At 31.8% G+C, this 19,448-nt stretch overlaps 1 protein-coding gene across 1 annotated transcript in view; it reads left to right on the top strand.

The window, feature by feature from the left end:
* Positions 1–3,710: 3,710 nt before the first annotated feature.
* LOC108567185 overlaps positions 3,711–19,448 on the top strand; it is a gene marked incomplete at its 3' end in the record, with an annotated part of 100,112 nt that continues 84,374 nt past the window's right edge. The window contains exon 1 of the mRNA XM_017927514.1: positions 3,711–4,090. Coding sequence (XP_017783003.1) covers positions 3,991–4,090 — 100 coding nt within the window. The remainder of the gene's footprint in view (positions 4,091–19,448) is intronic.

Raw genomic sequence — 19,448 nt, 5'->3', positions numbered from 1 at the left:
AAGACGGCAGAACGCATCCCCCCACACCCCAGAGCGCCAAGTTTTTGATGAGGAACGGAGGCGAGCGTGGAACGAGGAATCCAATCAATAGGAAGCCCATTTTTCGTTCTCCCACATCGACGGGAGAGCGTCGTCTCCCATATTTTTCATTTCAACTCAACAATAGATATACATTTGTCTGTCTTTTCCGCCTTCGATCTCGAAAGATAAATACGTGTCAATATTTATCAGGGTAGAAGAAGTAGCAGCAAAAGCAGTAGTCAGATGACTTCCCATGAGTGTGAATGTGCTGGGCTGATCTCCGACACACAACTTGAACTAATCCTCCGGAGGGTAACACGATCGCATCGCGCTCATTACGCGCGTCCCGACTTTGTTTGACTTTTCAATCAAACACTTGGATAACTCACGGCTTTTCCGTTCCTGTTCCCCTCCAAAAATTTTAATCTGTTGATATCCCTAATACAAATACACGCGGCAAGAATCTTACCAACCAGATCCACCCAGGAATTTCATTATCTTAATTGCTTAATCCTGAAGTGCCTCTGCTCGAGACCCTTCCTTTCCAACCATTCACAAACCCCTCTTAAAAATACAAAACACACACACATACACACACAAAGAGACTCTGACGCATTCAGACTCTTTGAAATCGATGACGCCGTATAAGTCAAGTGTCTCTCCGAGCTTATATTAATCCCCCGGGAAAAGTGTTGTCCAGGTCAGTTCGCTTATTCGCTGAAATATGAGTAACTACATTTTCAATTTCAACGACCAGTCATATATCAAGAAAATGTATAAAGTATTGTGGAACGAGATCCTTTATAACTTTTATTCTATTCCATTCAATTCAGTATAACATCACACAATGATTAGATGCATAAAAATGAACCGATTCGAGTTCTCACATCAAGCAGTAACATTTTTTTAATATACAATTTCAAACAATAATAATTCTAGAAATGATCAGAAAAATTCAGTTTAAATTTTACAACATATAAGATATTTATGTATTAATTTTTCAATAACATTTTTGAAAGCAGTGGCTTAATTTAGTGGCTACTTTTTTCATTATCGTTCTTCATCGTTTTCTATAGTATAATTTGGATATAGTCTCAAGAATATTTGTCCAGTATTTAAAAATATTATCAATTTTTGTCAGAAACCCTGTTTAAAAAACCGTAAAATCCACCTTAGATATTTATTTATATTTAATAGTATAATTGAAGAATGTAAACTTCAAATTGTTAAAGTTTTCCAGTATTATATTATTTCTTGAGCATTTGTATTGAAATTGTTTTTGCGTAGTTTGCGTTTTTTTTATTATCTTCGAATAACATAAGTATAAATTGATTGAAATGTGTAATGCACATAAGGCACTTAGTGATGGATGTGCTTGGTTTGTTCATACATTTATACTGTTCAAATATGTAGTTCACAATACTCAATAAACGTATTTTTTGTGGTGGAGGTGCCAGTTGTAAATAATTCAGTTTTTTTTTAGAGAAATTCATGCTTTTACGTCAATTAACCGTTTTTTTCCTCCTTTTATTTAGTGCATCTAATATTTAACTTTGATCCAATCCAGTTACATTGCGTCATATTGATATGTTATAGTTTTTTTTACCATGTTATCAACTCTATCCATAGTTTGTTTTTTTTTGCATAACAAAAATATTGATTTTCTTGGTTGTCATAGTAACGTTAATTGTAACATCACACAATGATTAGATGCATAAAAATGAACTGATTCGATTTCTTACATCAAGCAGTAACATTTTTATAATATACAATTTCAAACAATAATAATTCCACAAATTGTCAGAAAAATTCAATGTAAATTTTACAACAAAAGTTTATGTTGTAAAATTTACACTGATTTTTTCTGGTTCTTGAAGATATTTATGTATTAACTTTTCAATAACATTTTTGAAAGCAGTGGCTTAATTTTATTCTTCGCTACTTTTTTCATCATCGTTCTATAGTATAATATGGATTTAAAAATATTATCAGTTTTTGCCAGAAACCCGATTTAAAAAATCGTGAAATCCACCTTAGATATTTATTTATATAAAATAGTTTATATAAAATATTTGGCGTTTCTATTATCTTCGAATAACATAAGTGTAAATTGATTGAAATGTGTAATGCAAATAACGCACTTATTGCTGGAGGTACTTGGTTTGTTCATACATTTATACTGTTTACAATACTCAACAAACGTATTTTTAGTGGTGGAGGTGCCTAGTTTATTTACATATTCTGCCACATATTGTTAGAAGTTTTAGTTTTCAGATTTTATTAAGCATTTTTATATCACTAGAGTCATATACTTCTTAATGTCTTAAATTCAATATATTTTCATATCAAATAAATTATATATATTAAAATCACTAGTAATGCTTTATCTACGAATTGTATATATAATTATTTCTGCGAAAATAGAAACTTACTTGTAATAAATAAATATTTGTATTTATAGCTTTAATAACATGATTAATTTAAGAAATAAGCATATGCTAAATTTTATATGCACGTTGAATAATTCAGTTGTTTTTAGAGAAATTCATACTTTTTCGTCAATTAACTGTTTTTTCCTCCTTTTATTTAGTGCATTCAATATTTAGCTTTGATACAATCCAATTACGATGTGTCATATTGATCTGTTATTGTTTTTTTTTACCATTTTATCAACTCTATCCACAGTTTGTTTTTTTTTGCATAACAAAAATAATGATTTATTTTATTTGGTTGTCATAGTAACGTTAATTGTTTAATCTCTCTGATTCGATGACTACTCAATTCTTAATTACTTAATCATTTGGTTTTCATTTTCTAATTATTTTTTTCAATTAAACAAATAAATCTAAAAAAAAAACAAAACTCAAAGACTTGTCCTTCTTTTATTAACTTCTTGTAAGAACTTTAGCAATCAATTATGTTTTTTTTAAGAAACATTAATTGAATCGATGAATCTAGATTTTGTTATTTCCATGTATTTGTTATATACATTTTCAGCATTAAAAGCTGAAAACTTGCTCTAAAAGTTTGTGTTGTGATCCGATTCGACGAGTCCAAATCTAGGTGAAACTATTGGATATTTGATGCTCAGTTTGGAGAAAATATAAACTACAAACAAATAAAAGCAATCGATACTTTTCCAACTTAAATTAAAATAATAGACAGAGCTAAATTAACGTACTTTCGATAATACGTACATTTTTTTAATTACGCTTATGGGTAAACATAATATCTGAATTCATCGATTAATGTAAATTCGCTTAAAGTACATCAATTCGTGTATCCATTACGTACGTTAACCGAATGTACTTAGAAAACTATTACAATTCATTCTCTCAAGTTTTCGGAGATCCATAAGCTTAGGGGTCATATGGGCGATGCGTCCTGGGGGCAAAAAGGGGCGCCGTTTGAAGTTGGCTATGAAATAGAATCTACATATTGTGCGATACAGGTGCGGGTTTATATGCGGCGCCGACTTGCGCCGTTGGCGTCGCGACGCGAGTGGGGCGAGACCCGAAAAGCGCCAGTATCAAGGTTGATGTGATACAGGCGGCATCCTAATCGATAATAAATCTTAGCGCGTAGAACCAGCGCGAGATCAAAAAATTACAACAAAAAAATAATTTTCATAGCAAAAAAATAAATAAATAATAAAGTTTAAATATTTAAAGTTTAAAAGTAAAATTAATACTGAAAGATTTTAACGTTAAATAAGTGAATTTGTTCATTATCTCAATTGTTGTTTATTTTTTTAACACATTTCGAACGCTCATCCAAGTGGTTTTCACTGTGATTAATTAATTCTGTTTTAAGATGTTGTTCGCGTTTCTGGATTATGTGTGCAAACTTAATACTTAGTGCGAGTGATCGGCAAATTTTTTTATTCTGTATCTATATAGTGAACCGTATTATCGTATCTTCCCTGTAAACAGTTTGTTTGTTTGTTTAATTAACAAATACATTGACAATATGGTTCTGTTTCGATCGCGACGATTTTTGGTGATATCGAGGATTTTATTTTTGGTTCTGGACTCTCTACTGGAATTTGCAGACTCCGCAGCTAAAGATGGTAAAAAAATTGTATTATAATTTGATTAAAACAAATTTAACAATTTAATATTGAATTTTTTTTTGATAATAAATTGAAAAAATTATATATTTTTTTAATACTTATATTAATTGTTTTAATTTAATTAATTGAATTTCTTGATTGATAATATTGTCGCAACAAAATATTAAATATTTATAAAATTAGTGAAAAATATTAATTTTTTTTTTATAATAATTTTTTTTTAATCATTCTTATATGTTCATTGGAAATAGTTGAAGCAAAACAAAATCGGACAATTGAATTAATATATTCCATGTAGAAGAATGGTAGAAATTATTAACTTCTTTTTATTTTCAAAAAGATGTTTCAAGAGATTTTTTTAATTTATTCCTATTCAATATTTCTCTCATTTCATGAACTTACAGCAATACCTCGCATAGTGCGGATTCAATCAGTGCGAATTCTCTATTGTACAGTTTAAAAGTTTTAAGACAACCTAAATTTTAATAAAATTAAAAAATAATAATTAAATTAAAAAAAAATATATCTTTTTTTTCTTAATACAATCAAGTCTCTTTTAATAAACAAATTTTGATTAGTATTTGAGGTATTGCTGTTCTTACTTTTTATCCTAATATTCTAAAAAAAATTGCTTTGTTAATTAAAAGATTAATTTTATGAAATTATACGAATATATTACGTTTTTTAGCAATATTTTTAAACATAGAATTTCATAATTTTGTTCATCAATAGAGACAAATTTTTTATTGTCATTATATTATAATACCACATGTTACTGTTATATTTATATGAGTTGGATAACTTAAATATTTACTTGAGATGTAAGTAAATATGATGCAATTATTATGATTTTCGTTGCGCTGCTAATAATGACGTGTAAAGTGTATAAAAATATCTCTATTTTCATATTTAGAATCTTCACTGTTTAGAGCAACGTTTTTCAACCCTTTGCTACACCCAACAACCCATATTTGTTTGTAGTTTTACTGCAATCCAAAAGTTTATAATATACAATTTTTGATGCAAAGTGACAGCTGTCATTTCAAAACTCAACATGTTTGTTGTTGTATTGCGATCCAAAAGATTATACAATTATATATTATATATATAATATACAATTTTTGACACTTTGACACAAGGTGACAGCTGTCATTTCGCAACTAACATGTTTCTTTGAAGTTTTGCTGCTGCCAATACTATTTCAACAATTATTCGCTTTGACATAAAGTGACAGCTGTCATTATATAACCAAACATATTTGCTAAGAGTATTTGAGCAATTGCTCTTTTGACAAAAAATGACAGCTGACATTTCGCAATTCATTACAAATTTAACACGACTCATAAGCTGTGAAATAAAACCATGAGATTTTATTGTTCACGTGGATATTTTCAAATTTTATAAACTTTCAGTTCGTGCAGAAAGTAAAGAATTAATAACATTTGTAACATATCAAATATATTTTCGTTTATTTTTGTATTATATTGTAAAAAAAATATTTTAAAACTTTTCCAATCAACCAAACGCCGAATGAAAATTGCGCATCAAAATTTATTGCAAATTGTATGCAGCCATCGGCGCATTTTTATTGCACTTTTGACGCATAGAATTATTTCCATTACACACCTATATTGTTTTTTTTCTCTCTCATGTTATTATTGCTATTGCGATTGTACCAAAATAAATTCAATATTCGTTAATTAAAAAATATTGTATCATTTTGCTTTTGTTCATTGTGTTTTTGTTAGCTTTTCATTTTGAAATTGAAAATTTAATTTTAATCGAAAGCTATTTATTGAAAAAAAAAAATACTGATACTAATTTCACATGAATCCGGAAAAACTATGCAAAACGAAATTTTTCGTGCTTTTCGCGTACCGGATGAACGAAATTAAGAAGAGGGAAAAAACAAAGGGCGGACAACAAACATGCATGCCTGAGCAGGAAACACGTAAATGGGAGATAAAAGGGGGATTTTGAAATGCAGGCGACAAGAACAAAAGAATGGGATGAAGAAACAGTGGTGGGAACGTCTAGGTCGGTGAGGGGGTTGGAAAAAGGATTTGCTTGCGAGGCTTTCAGCGTTTTCAGAGATTTCATTATCTCTCATTTGCATAACACAACTAAAACAAAAGGAAGGAAGAGGGGAAAAAAGTGAAGAACAACAGAAACAAAAAAAAAGAAGAACATAGTGCAAAACTGGAGCGACAAGAATTAAAAAAAAAAGTACAACAATAATACAGGAACGAAATGAATAACATTACAACATCAAAAAAATGGAGTCCGAGATAAATATATTTTCGTGCTGAAAACAAATTTTCAGCTAGAAAGAGCACTGAGTTATTATATTCATGCCGCTATTTATTCACATCCTCGTTTTCATTTTCTCTTATTCTCACTACAGTGATTTGTTCTTCTCTGCTTTACTTTCTTTTTTTTTTGTTCGCTCATCGTCTTGTCTGGAAATTATTCCACTCATAAAATTCACTTTTTATTTCCTTTTAATTCAACTTTCAGCAATTCATTCAAACTTTATTCTTCATTACTTAATTAAAAACTTCGTTCATTTGTGTCTCCCCCACACAACCCTTGCATAAAATTTAAAAAATCATTGTGTCCACTTCAGATTATTCATATTAAAATTGAATTAATGTGTGCACTTCTAGTCTATATACAGACCATCAAAAATTCAGTTGGTCACCCTGGCATATACATTTTGTTTGGCTTACATAACCTACAATAACGAAATTGTCAATCAACAACAAAACTTTCGTTATGCTGTGTATTTCGATTGAATGAAAAAAATGTGAACAAAGAATTTCTGTCAAAATGTGAAACACTGAAATAAGTAATGCAAATCGATGTACCTGTGTTTTTTCAAATAAATTCATTGAAAATCAGTATATCTTGAATATCATCAGAAAACCTAATTTTAAAGAAATATAGTAATTTTAATGTTTCCGAACATTATCAATCATAAAATAGAATATATTTTTATTTTAAATAGTTTTTATTGTTTTAACGTTTTCGCACTATTTATATTTGTATCCACGACTGCTTCACTACTTTTAACCGAGTTTGTTCTGATCCAAAAAAGTTTAATTATTATTATTAAACATTTTAGTCTTTCTTAAGACTTGTATTACTATTGATCAGTCTATTAATTAGTGAGTATTGATAAATTAGTAGGATGGTGATAAAATCCTTGTTAGATTTTCTTTTAGCTCTTTATTCCCAAGGTTGTTTTGTAAGTGCCAATTTATTTTAGCTTTTCAGTCTGATTGAAGGAACATTTGTGATGATTATAAAGTGGGATAAATTTAACTAATTTGTTTTAAGCTATTTAAAATTTCATTTAGGATTTGAATAAACTGAACTACAAGTAAACAAATATAACTATTCAGAAATGAGATACACTTGTCCAGTTCCAGGATATATATCCAAAAATACAGACATTGTACTGAAAATACTGCACCTCTCCAATATGCTTCAGATCACTTTCCGTTAGTCATTAGAGGGGTTAAATTGAGTAGGGCCTATGCCAACAAAATAATATTTTTCATTCTTGACTTTTTTGGTACTTTTACATGCTGGATTGAGTAGGTTCGATACCCACTTACTCAAGTACTTGTTGCAAAATGAAGAAATTAATTAGTAGAGACGTATGAAATATCTAAACATTAGCTAATCAGGAAATAACGAACGTAATGATAAGAATATATTAGTAATTTTTATTTATTTCAATACATTATTTTTAGATTTAGTGAGTAGTAGTAAAATTATTAACTAATATATGTGGTACCGAACTTGTAATAATATAAATGAACATTTAGTTGGCTAAATTTACAGAGAAGCCTGTAATTATTTATGTAATTGTATAATTTGCAATAAATAGTAATGTTAGATAATATAAAAGTAAATTATATATGTAAAATATCACCTTTTAATTTAATAAATGTCGAGAATATGGATGGCACAACCATATGCAACGAAGCTCACACTTTAGACGGTAAATATTTAGGTTAAGTTTTGGTATATTGCTTTCCATTGCTTTCGTTTGAATTAAGGTTCCATAGAGACCACTGAAGATGGCGCCACTCGATTTTCAAATTTGCGAAGGCACGCCACCAGACAGCGTCTTTGGTCCCCAGACTTGGTCCCCCTGCTTCGCAGTTCACTAAATATATTATAACAGTACAACAACAACATCGTAATAAACTATATACCTTTATGTCTGATGCGTATTATTCTCTATCTTGTGTTTGCGAAAAATGTTTATCCACTTTCAGAATAAAATGTTCAATTTCATATTTGACATTTGTTTTGTGTTTGGCATTCATTTTTCATTTGAAAAAAGTTGAAGGCTAATACCAACTGTTAACTTTTAAGAATTGTTTTTTCTAATTAATTTTAAGGATTATTAGAATAATAATAATAATTATTAGAATAATCCTTAAAATTAATATTTTTGTTTCAATTTCTATTAATTTCTTTTTTGCTGCTTTATTTTACCATTGCGTATACAAATTTTACAATATTTGTACGTAAATTCGGACAAAGAGACATACATATTTCAATTGTTTAAACAATAATCTACAAATACCTATAAAAAAAGTTATTTTTTTATCCTTGTATTTTTTTGATCTCGAAAAAAAAAGAAAGTAAATAATCCGAGCTTTAATATCAAAGTTCACAATAGTGAACCCCTGCAAATTTTCGACGATGCGAAATCGGCTTTAAAAGCACAAACAAGCTTACGCTTGGCATCAAAATAAAAATGGGGAAAAAAATAAATGTTGGCGGATGCAGAAATGAAATACGGCCGTCATATATAACAAGTGTAAATATATTTATGACCGGGCATTAAGGATTTAATAAACAGAAAGTATGTCAACTGCACACGTCTTCTCGCAAAATGTGTTTGTTCGGACGATGAGAGTTGAATGCAGCAGCTTCTGCATTGTCTATACTTTTATTATTATCATCATCATCATCTTCATTGTCAACCAGAATCCAGATTAATGTCATCCTGCAGTTGAAATGCATGCGGTTGCTGTTGTACAGCAATATCAGTGATGTAAAGTAAAATAAGGACTGTGTAGAGGGATAATGTTCGCTTTGTATGTGGGTCGAAGAAAAAAATATGTATTTAAATACTTCCTGCAGGGAGGCGGTGGCAGCCCCTCGAATAATTCAATTTCCACGTAGCATTTGTTTAGGCAGTCGGTGTATCCGTTGTTTCTGCACGTTTAATTTGTTTTTAGCCGTGGCGGAAAATGGAATTAAAGCGAAGCGCGAAAATTTGATTCAATTAATTTATATCTGTGTACCGACACGGAATGTATACGAATTTGTGCATTTTGTAAATACATTCCGGCGTTATCCGAACATACAGCCAATGTACATACAACCCCGCACACATTTCTCCATGTACACACTCTATATGTATACGTTATTATTCTTTTTATATATTTTTTCGTTGTATTTCCATTTGCGTGCTTATGCGCTGCGATGCGTCCACGACTTGGATCCGGAATCCCTGCTTTTCGGCTCGTACGTACACAAGTCTCCTCTCTCTCTCCAATATGATGCCACGTCATGTCCGTGCAAAGTAAATAAATCTTCGTTTTATTTGCAACGCGGTTTTTCCTACACTCTTGTTTACGAATGCACACGCTATCTCCGCATTCTGTATCTGTTATGTTGCGCCGTCATATTTCGTTTTCATTTCGGATCGACGTGTTTGTGCTGTACACACACACACGACATGCATATGCACATACACAAAAATGAAGCAAAACGCATAGGTTAAATCCAATAGCTTTTCGAATTTCAAACAAACAATATTCGTAGTATCAACGTTTTTGGTTTACTTATCAGTTGGAACAGCGTGTATCAACATGTTTGTATATAGTTGTAGCTACACATTTCCTTGATTTTGACACAAGATGACAGCTATTATTTTGCGACGTGAAAACTTTTCTTTTTATCATAAATTATTCGATAGTACCGATACAAGAACTCTCCCACCAAGTTTGAGTTGATCTTCTTCGTAGGTATAGAAACTAGTCGTGGCAAAAAGAAATATCATATTTAAAATTTATTTTTTTAAACAATTTTTAAATTTTTAAAAAAGGCACTTGGCATTGAGTACGCGAACGCCCTCCACGGTTTTCAAGTTCACTACGTTTTTATGGCCATCTACCTGTATTGACCAATGACCAAGATTATCATATGTTCAATTTCTTGATGCTCATCATCTGACTTATCCTCGATATCTTCATCATTTTCATTATCTTTGCCATAGTTTGTTGAGACTATATCTAGTGTTCAGTACAGTTTAATCCGTTCCAAAATTTCCGGATTTTTACTCGTATAGTGAGATACAAGTTTTCCCATATAAACCAATGTGAATTACGATAATGCGTTCCTTGGTCTAGATTTTTAATGATTTTGCTTTTCATATCTATGGTTCTTTCCATTCTTTGGCTTTTTATTCGGAGACATACAAGTTAAAAATAACATATCCCAACACAAGTTTGGAAATTTTGTGATCACAAACAACACAAAGATGCAACTAGAACGACCACTAACACTAGGAACCAGGGGGACCAAGTCATATGAGAAATCTGTTGTGTAGCCGCTGCTGCGGTGGCATTCCTTAGAACATGGAAAGTACATAACGCGGCGCCACAAGTACCAGCAAATATAATAGCGCCTAAAAATTTGAAATTTAAAATATTAAAAAACTTTCGCATACATTTGCGTATATTTACTTTATCCTCTCAAATAGTTTTTATTGCTTTAACGTTTTCGCACTATTTACATTAGGAAACCACGACTGCTTGACTACTTTTAACCGAGTTTTTTAATATTGAAAGCTTTTTTTTATCATAAATTATTGTAAACAAGAACTCTCCCACCAAGTTTGAGTTGGTTTCCTTCGTAGGTATAGAAACTCGTGGCAAATAGACATATTATATTAAAAATTGATTTTTTTAAACAATTTTTAAATTTAGATAGACAAAAAGGCATTTTTTGCATTGAGTACGCGAACGCCCTCCACGGTTTACATGTTTACTACGTTGTTCATGGCCACCTACCTGTACTGACCAATGGACAAAATTATCATATCTGATGTCTTCAAGATTTTCAAATCTTCATTTTCTTGCTGCTCATCATCTGACTTTTCCTCGATGTCTTCGTCAATTTCATTATTTTCATGCAAATCTTCCCTTTCGTCTTCTACATCTGAATCGGATAGTGCTGCTATAGCGACCTGTGCAACTCGCAATTTTATTTTCTTTAAATTTCCATAAATGATGCGTTGGTCATCATAATATATACAAATTTAAAAAAAAAAACACATTTTTTTATCCTCAAACTAGATAGTGGTGGCAAATGCGTACACAAATTTCAAAGAGCTTTTAAAATGGTCGTTTGTGTAAAAACCATACATAACTTTCGTATAGTAATATAAACCTTATGTAAAGTATAGTAGACAAAATAATGTCAATATTATTCTTTGTATAGAAAATATTGATATTATATCTTATGTATCTTTGAAGCTATTATTTGCCTCTTTGCTCAGCACAATAACAACCGTCATTCAGATACGAAAAGGTTCAAATATGGTAGAAGTTAGTAAAGTAATATCTTTGTACTAGTTTGTTGAGACTACATCTAGTGTTTTATAGAACGCTTGAATATCAGTATATTAATTGAATTGAATCATGCACATTTTGAATATAAAATTATTAGGAGACGCGCGCTCTTTTCAAACGTAACAGTTACTGTACTTATGCGCATCTTGGGATGCGTTAATACGTAGATGCGCGCGCATTACAAACAGTTATACAACACGTGATTTCGTTTTTGAAACGCTATCAATTACTGATCGATCGAGAATTTGAAGATATATCAAAATCGTTGATTCGCTAATTGAGAGTTAACACGACAGGCCAATGTATATATATATAATCAAAAGATGTATAGATACGCAGAGTGAAGCGGTGATAAATTGTATTTTAATGTCGGATGTCTCCACCGTGTGGCTAATTGGGGTTGCGGGAGTGTACGTGTCCCCAATGTGTACGAGATTCCACCGTCGTGTGTGTGTGTAAAACTTTTAATTAAAATAGCACCGTGGAATGCGTTCGGATTGTGTTAGCTTAGGCAAATTACGTTTTGGTTAGATTAGAATAAATTGATTTAAACTATGATAATTAAGTTCGGAGGACCGGAAACGACTAAAGGCCAAAACCAATTAGGACCAATCAGCGTTTTACAAAGCGCACAATAATTGCGTTACGCGTGCCGCCGCCGCAGCCGCATTTCCGATGTCACCGCTCCCCACCAGAGAGAAAAAGAGAGAAAAAAAAAACACATTGGAAATGAGAGAAAATCGAAAGATCTTTTAGTCTATTTATTTGTATGTGTTTATGGTTTGCGTCCGCACGTGTTTGTATGTGTTCAATTCACTTCCTTGAAAATTTTCCGGCGTTTCTATGGAATTCCGTGATTGCGCCGAGAGAAGCATTCCTTTCACTACATCCTTTTTTCGGGCTCTCTCTCTCTTTCTCCCTATTGATTTTAATTTTTTTCTCTCATCGTCGCATAGCCCCAATTTCCTGAGAATTAATTGCGCGGAGAGTGCAGAGAAAGAAAGAAAAAAAAAATGGGGGAAACGACGGAAAAGTTTTTAATTAACGGGACTCTGATTTTTCGGGTGATTAACAGATCCATCGGGAGAGGAGGAACGTTTCATGAACACACGCATCGTTAATTGTTCGCTAATTAAAAATTCCCATTGGAGGAGTTGTTGTTATTGGAAAAGACAGAGTTTTTTTTTATTTTTGTAGAAAAGGATTATAATGGTTTTGAAGAAAACGAGACATCACGTCATAGCGGTGAAGTGTAGGAGGAGGAGAAGGAGACTGTAATCCGAGTCAATATATCATTTTCAGGCTGAAACCGAAACGTTTAAGGGCCGCTACGAAACAATGAAGTGAGCGAGTGAGAGAGATAGACTCGAAAAAGAAAAACACGAAACCCTCTCGGGCTGTTGTCCTTTTTTTTTTCTTTTCGCTTCTCTCCTAACCCGAGATCGTTTGTGCGAAGGAGATTATGTAACTCGTATAACAACCCGAGGGCGGGAAACAACATGGAGAAGAAAAAAATATTGTAAAGGGTAGATGCAATAGGTGGAGTTGTTGGCAGTTTAAGATTAAGTGTCTAATTATCATTTTCCGTTACGTTTTATTAATTTGGAAACGAGCTCATTATATCTATTATTAAAATTCCACTCCACTACTTTGTTACGTCGAAAGTCGGTTGGGATACAAATGTATCTCACATTAATTACTTTCTTATATTACACAATTTTAGGTAATAACAAGCAAAAGGTTTCAATGCCTTTACTTACTTTATGAATGTATTTAAAAAAGTACTTCCTCTGTTCGAAAATAGTTGCTACATTTCGTAAGATACAAAAGAATAAGGAATAACTGAACAATTATTTGTTAATTCGAGCAGGAAACATAGATGAATCATAGACACAGTTTAACATATTTTAATCATTATTTTGAAAAAAATCGCGCTGTTTAGCGTTTTCATCACATTTTATAGAAGTCTTAACTTCATTTTAGCTTTTCATTAGTCAGATTGTTTTTTTGGCATTTTGAAATTTTAGTTATGTTATAGCGCTTAAATAATTAAGTATGTAAGAACATGACTTTTGCAACAGCAGCTTTTGTTTTTCAAAGCGCAACGAGTTTAAATAAAGTTTGATCATCGCACACTGATAAATTTAATATATTTATCAGATATTTTTTTAATTAATTAAATTGATTATTTCCAATAATCTGGACAGAGGAAATAAAAAATATATTAAGGAAAAAGAAACTGTTACAAAAGTCTATACTTTTATTCAGTTCGTGTAATAGTAACATAAGTTAATAACAATAATTCTTATAACGGTCGCCTGTATCACGAAAATCTGATGCAAAAGTTCGATTCCCAAAAACCAACAAACAATTTGTGGGGCCGATAAACCCGACAGGGATTTATATCAATAATAAATTGATATAATTTTTTTTTATATAAAATATTCCGGTGGCAATCGCAAGCCCGACAACCGAAATAATCCCGACTGTATCGAAATCCCGACAACCATAATCCCGACTGTATCAAATGATCACTTTTCAATTGTTTTTAATAATAAATAACAACTATTAATAATCTAATTGTATTTGATATTATTTCATAATGTTAAGGTTTATCATGAATAATTCAACAAAATCAAATACATTAGTAATAATTTATTGTTATTAAACATAAAAATGTAGCACAGGTCGTGTCGTGGCCCAGGGATGCATTTCTGGACACTGAGAGATATCTTCTTCTGTTGTCTGTTGTGGAGCCTTAGGCTTGGTAAATAATAAATGGAAAGAATTTTACTTGTTGTTTATTATTAAAATATTCTTCAAAGTGTTTGCTTTATTGTATTTCTTCACTCAGTAGTTGTTTAGCGTAAGACTAATTACAAATACTTATTCTACGTAAAAAAATAACTAAGCAAGGGGGTGGGAGTTTGAGGAGTAAAGCACTGTTTTGATAAGACGCTCCGCTTCAGGTCACTACTCTTGTACTGATTCTGTCAATTCTGCATCTGGTTCTTAGATGAAACTGCCTATTCTGCGTCTGGTTTCTCTGTTGAAAATAGGAAGGAATGTAACAATCGGTCTCACTGTGAAGGTTCCCTTTATGCTGATGTATTTGTTTATATAATAAGGCGACTAAGAGATGCCGTGGATGTCTCTAATTCGTTAATACTCTATATTAATAATAACAATTACAATAATAACGGTTGGAAACAACAGGTGATTACGCTCCGAAATAATTTAAAAATGTTATTGTAGAAATTTTGGATATAGTCGGGATTTCGATACAGTCGGGATTTTGATATAGTCGGGATTATGTTTGTCGAGATTCTGATAAAGTCGGGATTATGGTTGTCGAGATTTTGATAAAGTCGGGATTTCGATAGACGGTCTTTCGGTTGTCGGGCTTGCGATATAGGCCCAAAAAATTCTTTTAACAACGTTTATTGAATAATCATACAAAAAAATAGTAATTGTGTCCATGTTTCTATTTTGTAAATATATTTTATTGATCAATAAACTGAAGTGAATTGAAAATAAACATTATCCGCAGCAATTATTTCAATTTATTTGTAAACTGTTTAATTGTTGTTTGCTTTTGTGAAGTGACAATACAACATGCATTACGATCAGTTTCCAAATTACATCTACCTACATTGTTTTCAAACAATAGAAATTCAACAATAACAAAATTCATATTTACAATAATCATCACGATTATTCTCTCATGGGAAAAGAATCACCTCGAAACACCATTATTTTCTAGAGGTTTCGTTGATTCGTAAGCAATAAATATGTAAAAACGCGAACAGTCTGAGACGTATAAGGAGTTTATTTCTGTGCTTTCTCGGAGAGAGAGACTTGTGAAATATACGATGGAAAATTACTTTCTAAGGGCACCCTTTGCTCTATGACACACTGCTCCGTGGAAACTTCCAGTTCTATGAATGTATAATGGCCAATAAACGACGGGATACATCCAAACTTATAATTTTTTTTTTTCATTTTTGAGTAAAATTATTTGAACAATTTGGAAAATAAGTAATAGTTATAGAAGTTTCTTTCTTATAAATCTGAGATACTGTATATAAACATACAGTAACACCTCGATTAACGAATAGGATGCGCTTCATTAAGCGAAAATTCGTAATGAGTAACGATTTTGATGTGAAATAAATCGTAAACAACTATGATTCAATTACATAAATTAAATGATCATAAATCATGAAATTGGGTAAGTGTTATTATGGTATAAACGTTAATATAATTATAGTATAGCAAACATTAGGAAGGTAATTATGAAAGAAGTCTCATTCGTGTAATTACGTACGTATTACAGAAATAGGTTTACGAGGTAATATCTGGGCTGACGCGGAGGAGTGCATGTATTCCCATTTCGAGCATAATTATGTAACGAGAAATAACGACCGACTCATGTCAGAATGGTGCCACGTCAATGAATGTGGATGCGACCCAATTTATCATTTGCGAACACGCTGTGATCCAAATTTCTTCAAGTCCACTTTTTGTCAATTCAAATTTCGGCAGAAAAACGTCCGAAAACTTAAAGATAAATAAGTAATTGACGGTTAACTCAGAACGACGCACAATCATTCGTACTAACGTACAATTAATGTCGGATGACTTCACGACTTTTGTTCAAAGTCAGGTTGAAATAAGATCAGTGTATGATCGTATATCAAATAAAATTAACGTTCGCATGAACATCAAGTACGTTTTTAGAAAATTTGCTTATAAAGAAATTTTGTAATCCGACGTTAAAGTGAAAATTCGCATGAACGTCGAGTATAAAAGGACGCCCAAAAATGTATTTAGAACAGGGAAATATCTGTATTAATTATGTACGTAAACTGAGCGCCAACTGTACATAACTTAAAGGATTTCTTTCAGGAAAAAACGTAAATAAAAGATTCGTCCTGAGTTGATTTCGGCACGAGCGTTATGATTTTTTAACGAACGTTGCCACGAAAAATTGTATGTTATTCCATTGCAATTTAATTTCCAAAGTTCACGTCAAATAATTTCTATCTCCGTGAGAGCCATTTCACCGGACCAGAGAAGTGGATGGAAAAAAATAGAAGAAAAAGCAAGGAGCGGCACGAACAAACAAAAGCTCAAATTTATTATTTATATAAGAAAAAGGACAGGCAATAGGAGAAGGAGAAGCTCAACGTAAGAAAATATAATGAAAAAGTTTTTTCCTGTTTTCCTCTGTCGCAAATGTGAACGTGTGTGTGTTTGTATGTCTGAGAGTGAGGAAAGGAAATATTATATCTTCTCCTTTATATTTCATTAAAGTAAAAACATTTTCCTTGTATTTTTCCTGTCTGCGCGTTCGCTCGCTCCATCCCCGAACTTTTTGACACATTTATGCTACTACAGTTTGATTTCCTTCAAACAGTGACGCTTATGAAATATTCCCAGAGGCGAAAGAAACTTCGCGTCGAAAGCACGAAAATCTTTAATCTCAGATCGGAAATTACGATTTATTTTTTGTATTATTACAATAAAAGCATTTTAACTTCAATATAAACATTATATGAAATGTCTCAATTACTTCATAAAACTCATATTAATCTACTTTAATATTCTCTGTTTTCAGGTGAATAAATCAATTGTTTGATAAAGTAACAGTAAGATCTAGTGGTATAGCATACCGATATGATGGTTCTTTGTTTCAACGTTTTTCGCTGTCAAATTTGGCGTGCGACGCGAGGTGTCACGTGGAACGAAAGAAGACTGATCATTGTTACTTGTGTGTGTGTGCGTCCCATTGTGTGAAACGTCTTGGAAATGTGGATGGAGAAGAAGGATTTTCACAGATATGCATATGAAGGAGAAAAAAGGAGAAGAAAAAGAACGAAAATGGAGGAAAGGCGTTGGAAAAATCGTGAAATTCGGGCACGGATATGAAACCAAGACAACCGCTCGGCGAATAACAAATATAAAAAAAGAAGAACGAAGGGAGAGAAAAAGGGAAAGCGGAAGAGTAGATGAGAGTGAAACCTGCGACAATGGAAAACGAGCAGCAGCAAAAAAAAATTGTATGCGTGGCAGAAGCAAGTAATAAGAAGCGGGAAAAAATATGCGAAAAAAAGGGTTTATCTCAATATGCCATACTCTGAAATTAAAAAAGTAAGTATATATGCAAACATCGTCTACATTTTCTTTTCTTAATCTGCTTTGTATGAAGCCATGAAGTTTGCTTGATGAAATAATTAAGTTTTATTACAGAAATAAACAAACTTATATTTTAACTATAATCAAACTTTTGTAGTTAAAAATTTCATTTTATAATTAACAGTTTGATAAGAGATAAAAATGATGATGGAATCAAATATTGATCACTAATAAATATGTATAAGTTAGGAAAATCGAATCTGTTCAACTAAATCCAGTCATAAATCAATAAACATATAGAAGGGAAAAAAATGTAGATAGATAAATTTGCGTACGCTTGGAAATGGAGGCTGGATGTTGAGATTCCTAAAATCCGCCTGAGTTATATATACATCCAACTTTTCTTGTTTTTTTTTTCCTTTTTCCCTCTACCCGAAATGTGCCTCCTCTTGTGCTGCTGCTCGCTCGCAAAGTCCGGCGTCCGACAGTTAAAAATGGGTTATCGGAATGTAATTCATGCATGAGTTAGAGGATAAAAGCTCATCCCCGGCCTAACTTTGGACATGGAAATATGAGTCCATCAGCCATACGGCACCCCCAAAAATGGGCGACCATCAATCTATAGTATCCAAATCTCGCGCGAACTCGCAAAATAAATAACGCACACGAAAAAAGGAGAGACGAGGATGGAAGAGTGGACCAATGTAAAAAAAAAGCTAAAGAGAAGCGAGACAGAGCATTACCGATTTAGGAAGCACAAAAAGAAGTGAGTGTGTAAAAAGGATAACAAAAAAAAAGAAGGAGAAGTATAACGTCCAGCGGTTTGGTGAGTCCTTTTTTTATTGGTCATTGGGAAGATACTTTTTTCTATTCCGGTAAATTGATACAAATCGTTCTGCATTTATCATCGATATCACATCAAAACTGTATTAAATTGCTTTATCCGAATGAACTTTAGGAAAACAAATAGATACGAAAATCGATTTATTTTTTTTACTACTGTTTCTTCGATCAGTTTTTTTTTTTCGTATTCCAGAATCAAATAAATTAAAATATTCATATTTGCTCAGATTTCAATTTTTCAATCTTATATTCAAGTCGAAACCTCTTTGAACACTCAGTAATTTATTCTTCTCTATTGCACTTCATTTTCGTTGAAAAATTTCCAATTCCTTCAAGAAAACACTATATATTTATTTATACGGTGAACACGTTATTGCTTATTATAAAGTGATGCGTACATGTTACAAACATATTGACACCTATAAAAGTTGTACCGATATAAAATATAATAAATAATGTATTATTCTATAAACTGCATCGACGGTTTGAACATATCAACCTGTGATTATGTGACTCGTGATTTTAAATTTTATACTACACACAATTTCCTATAATAATATTTATTGACGACACCGAACGTATTTATTCATCTTTTAGTTTCTGAACACCCCATTTATCTAACAACTCATACACTAAGCTAACAAAACAGTAATATAACAAAAAAAATATAAAATCGACGCTCGAAAAACAGTGTTTTCACATTTTATTGA

Source organism: Nicrophorus vespilloides, unplaced genomic scaffold, assembly GCF_001412225.1.
Source record: "Nicrophorus vespilloides isolate i.1.1-1 unplaced genomic scaffold, Nicve_v1.0, whole genome shotgun sequence".
Taxonomy (NCBI): Eukaryota; Metazoa; Arthropoda; class Insecta; order Coleoptera; family Silphidae; genus Nicrophorus; species Nicrophorus vespilloides.
Note: the sequence above shows the minus strand (reverse complement) of the source record. Positions and strands in the feature narration are given on the sequence as shown.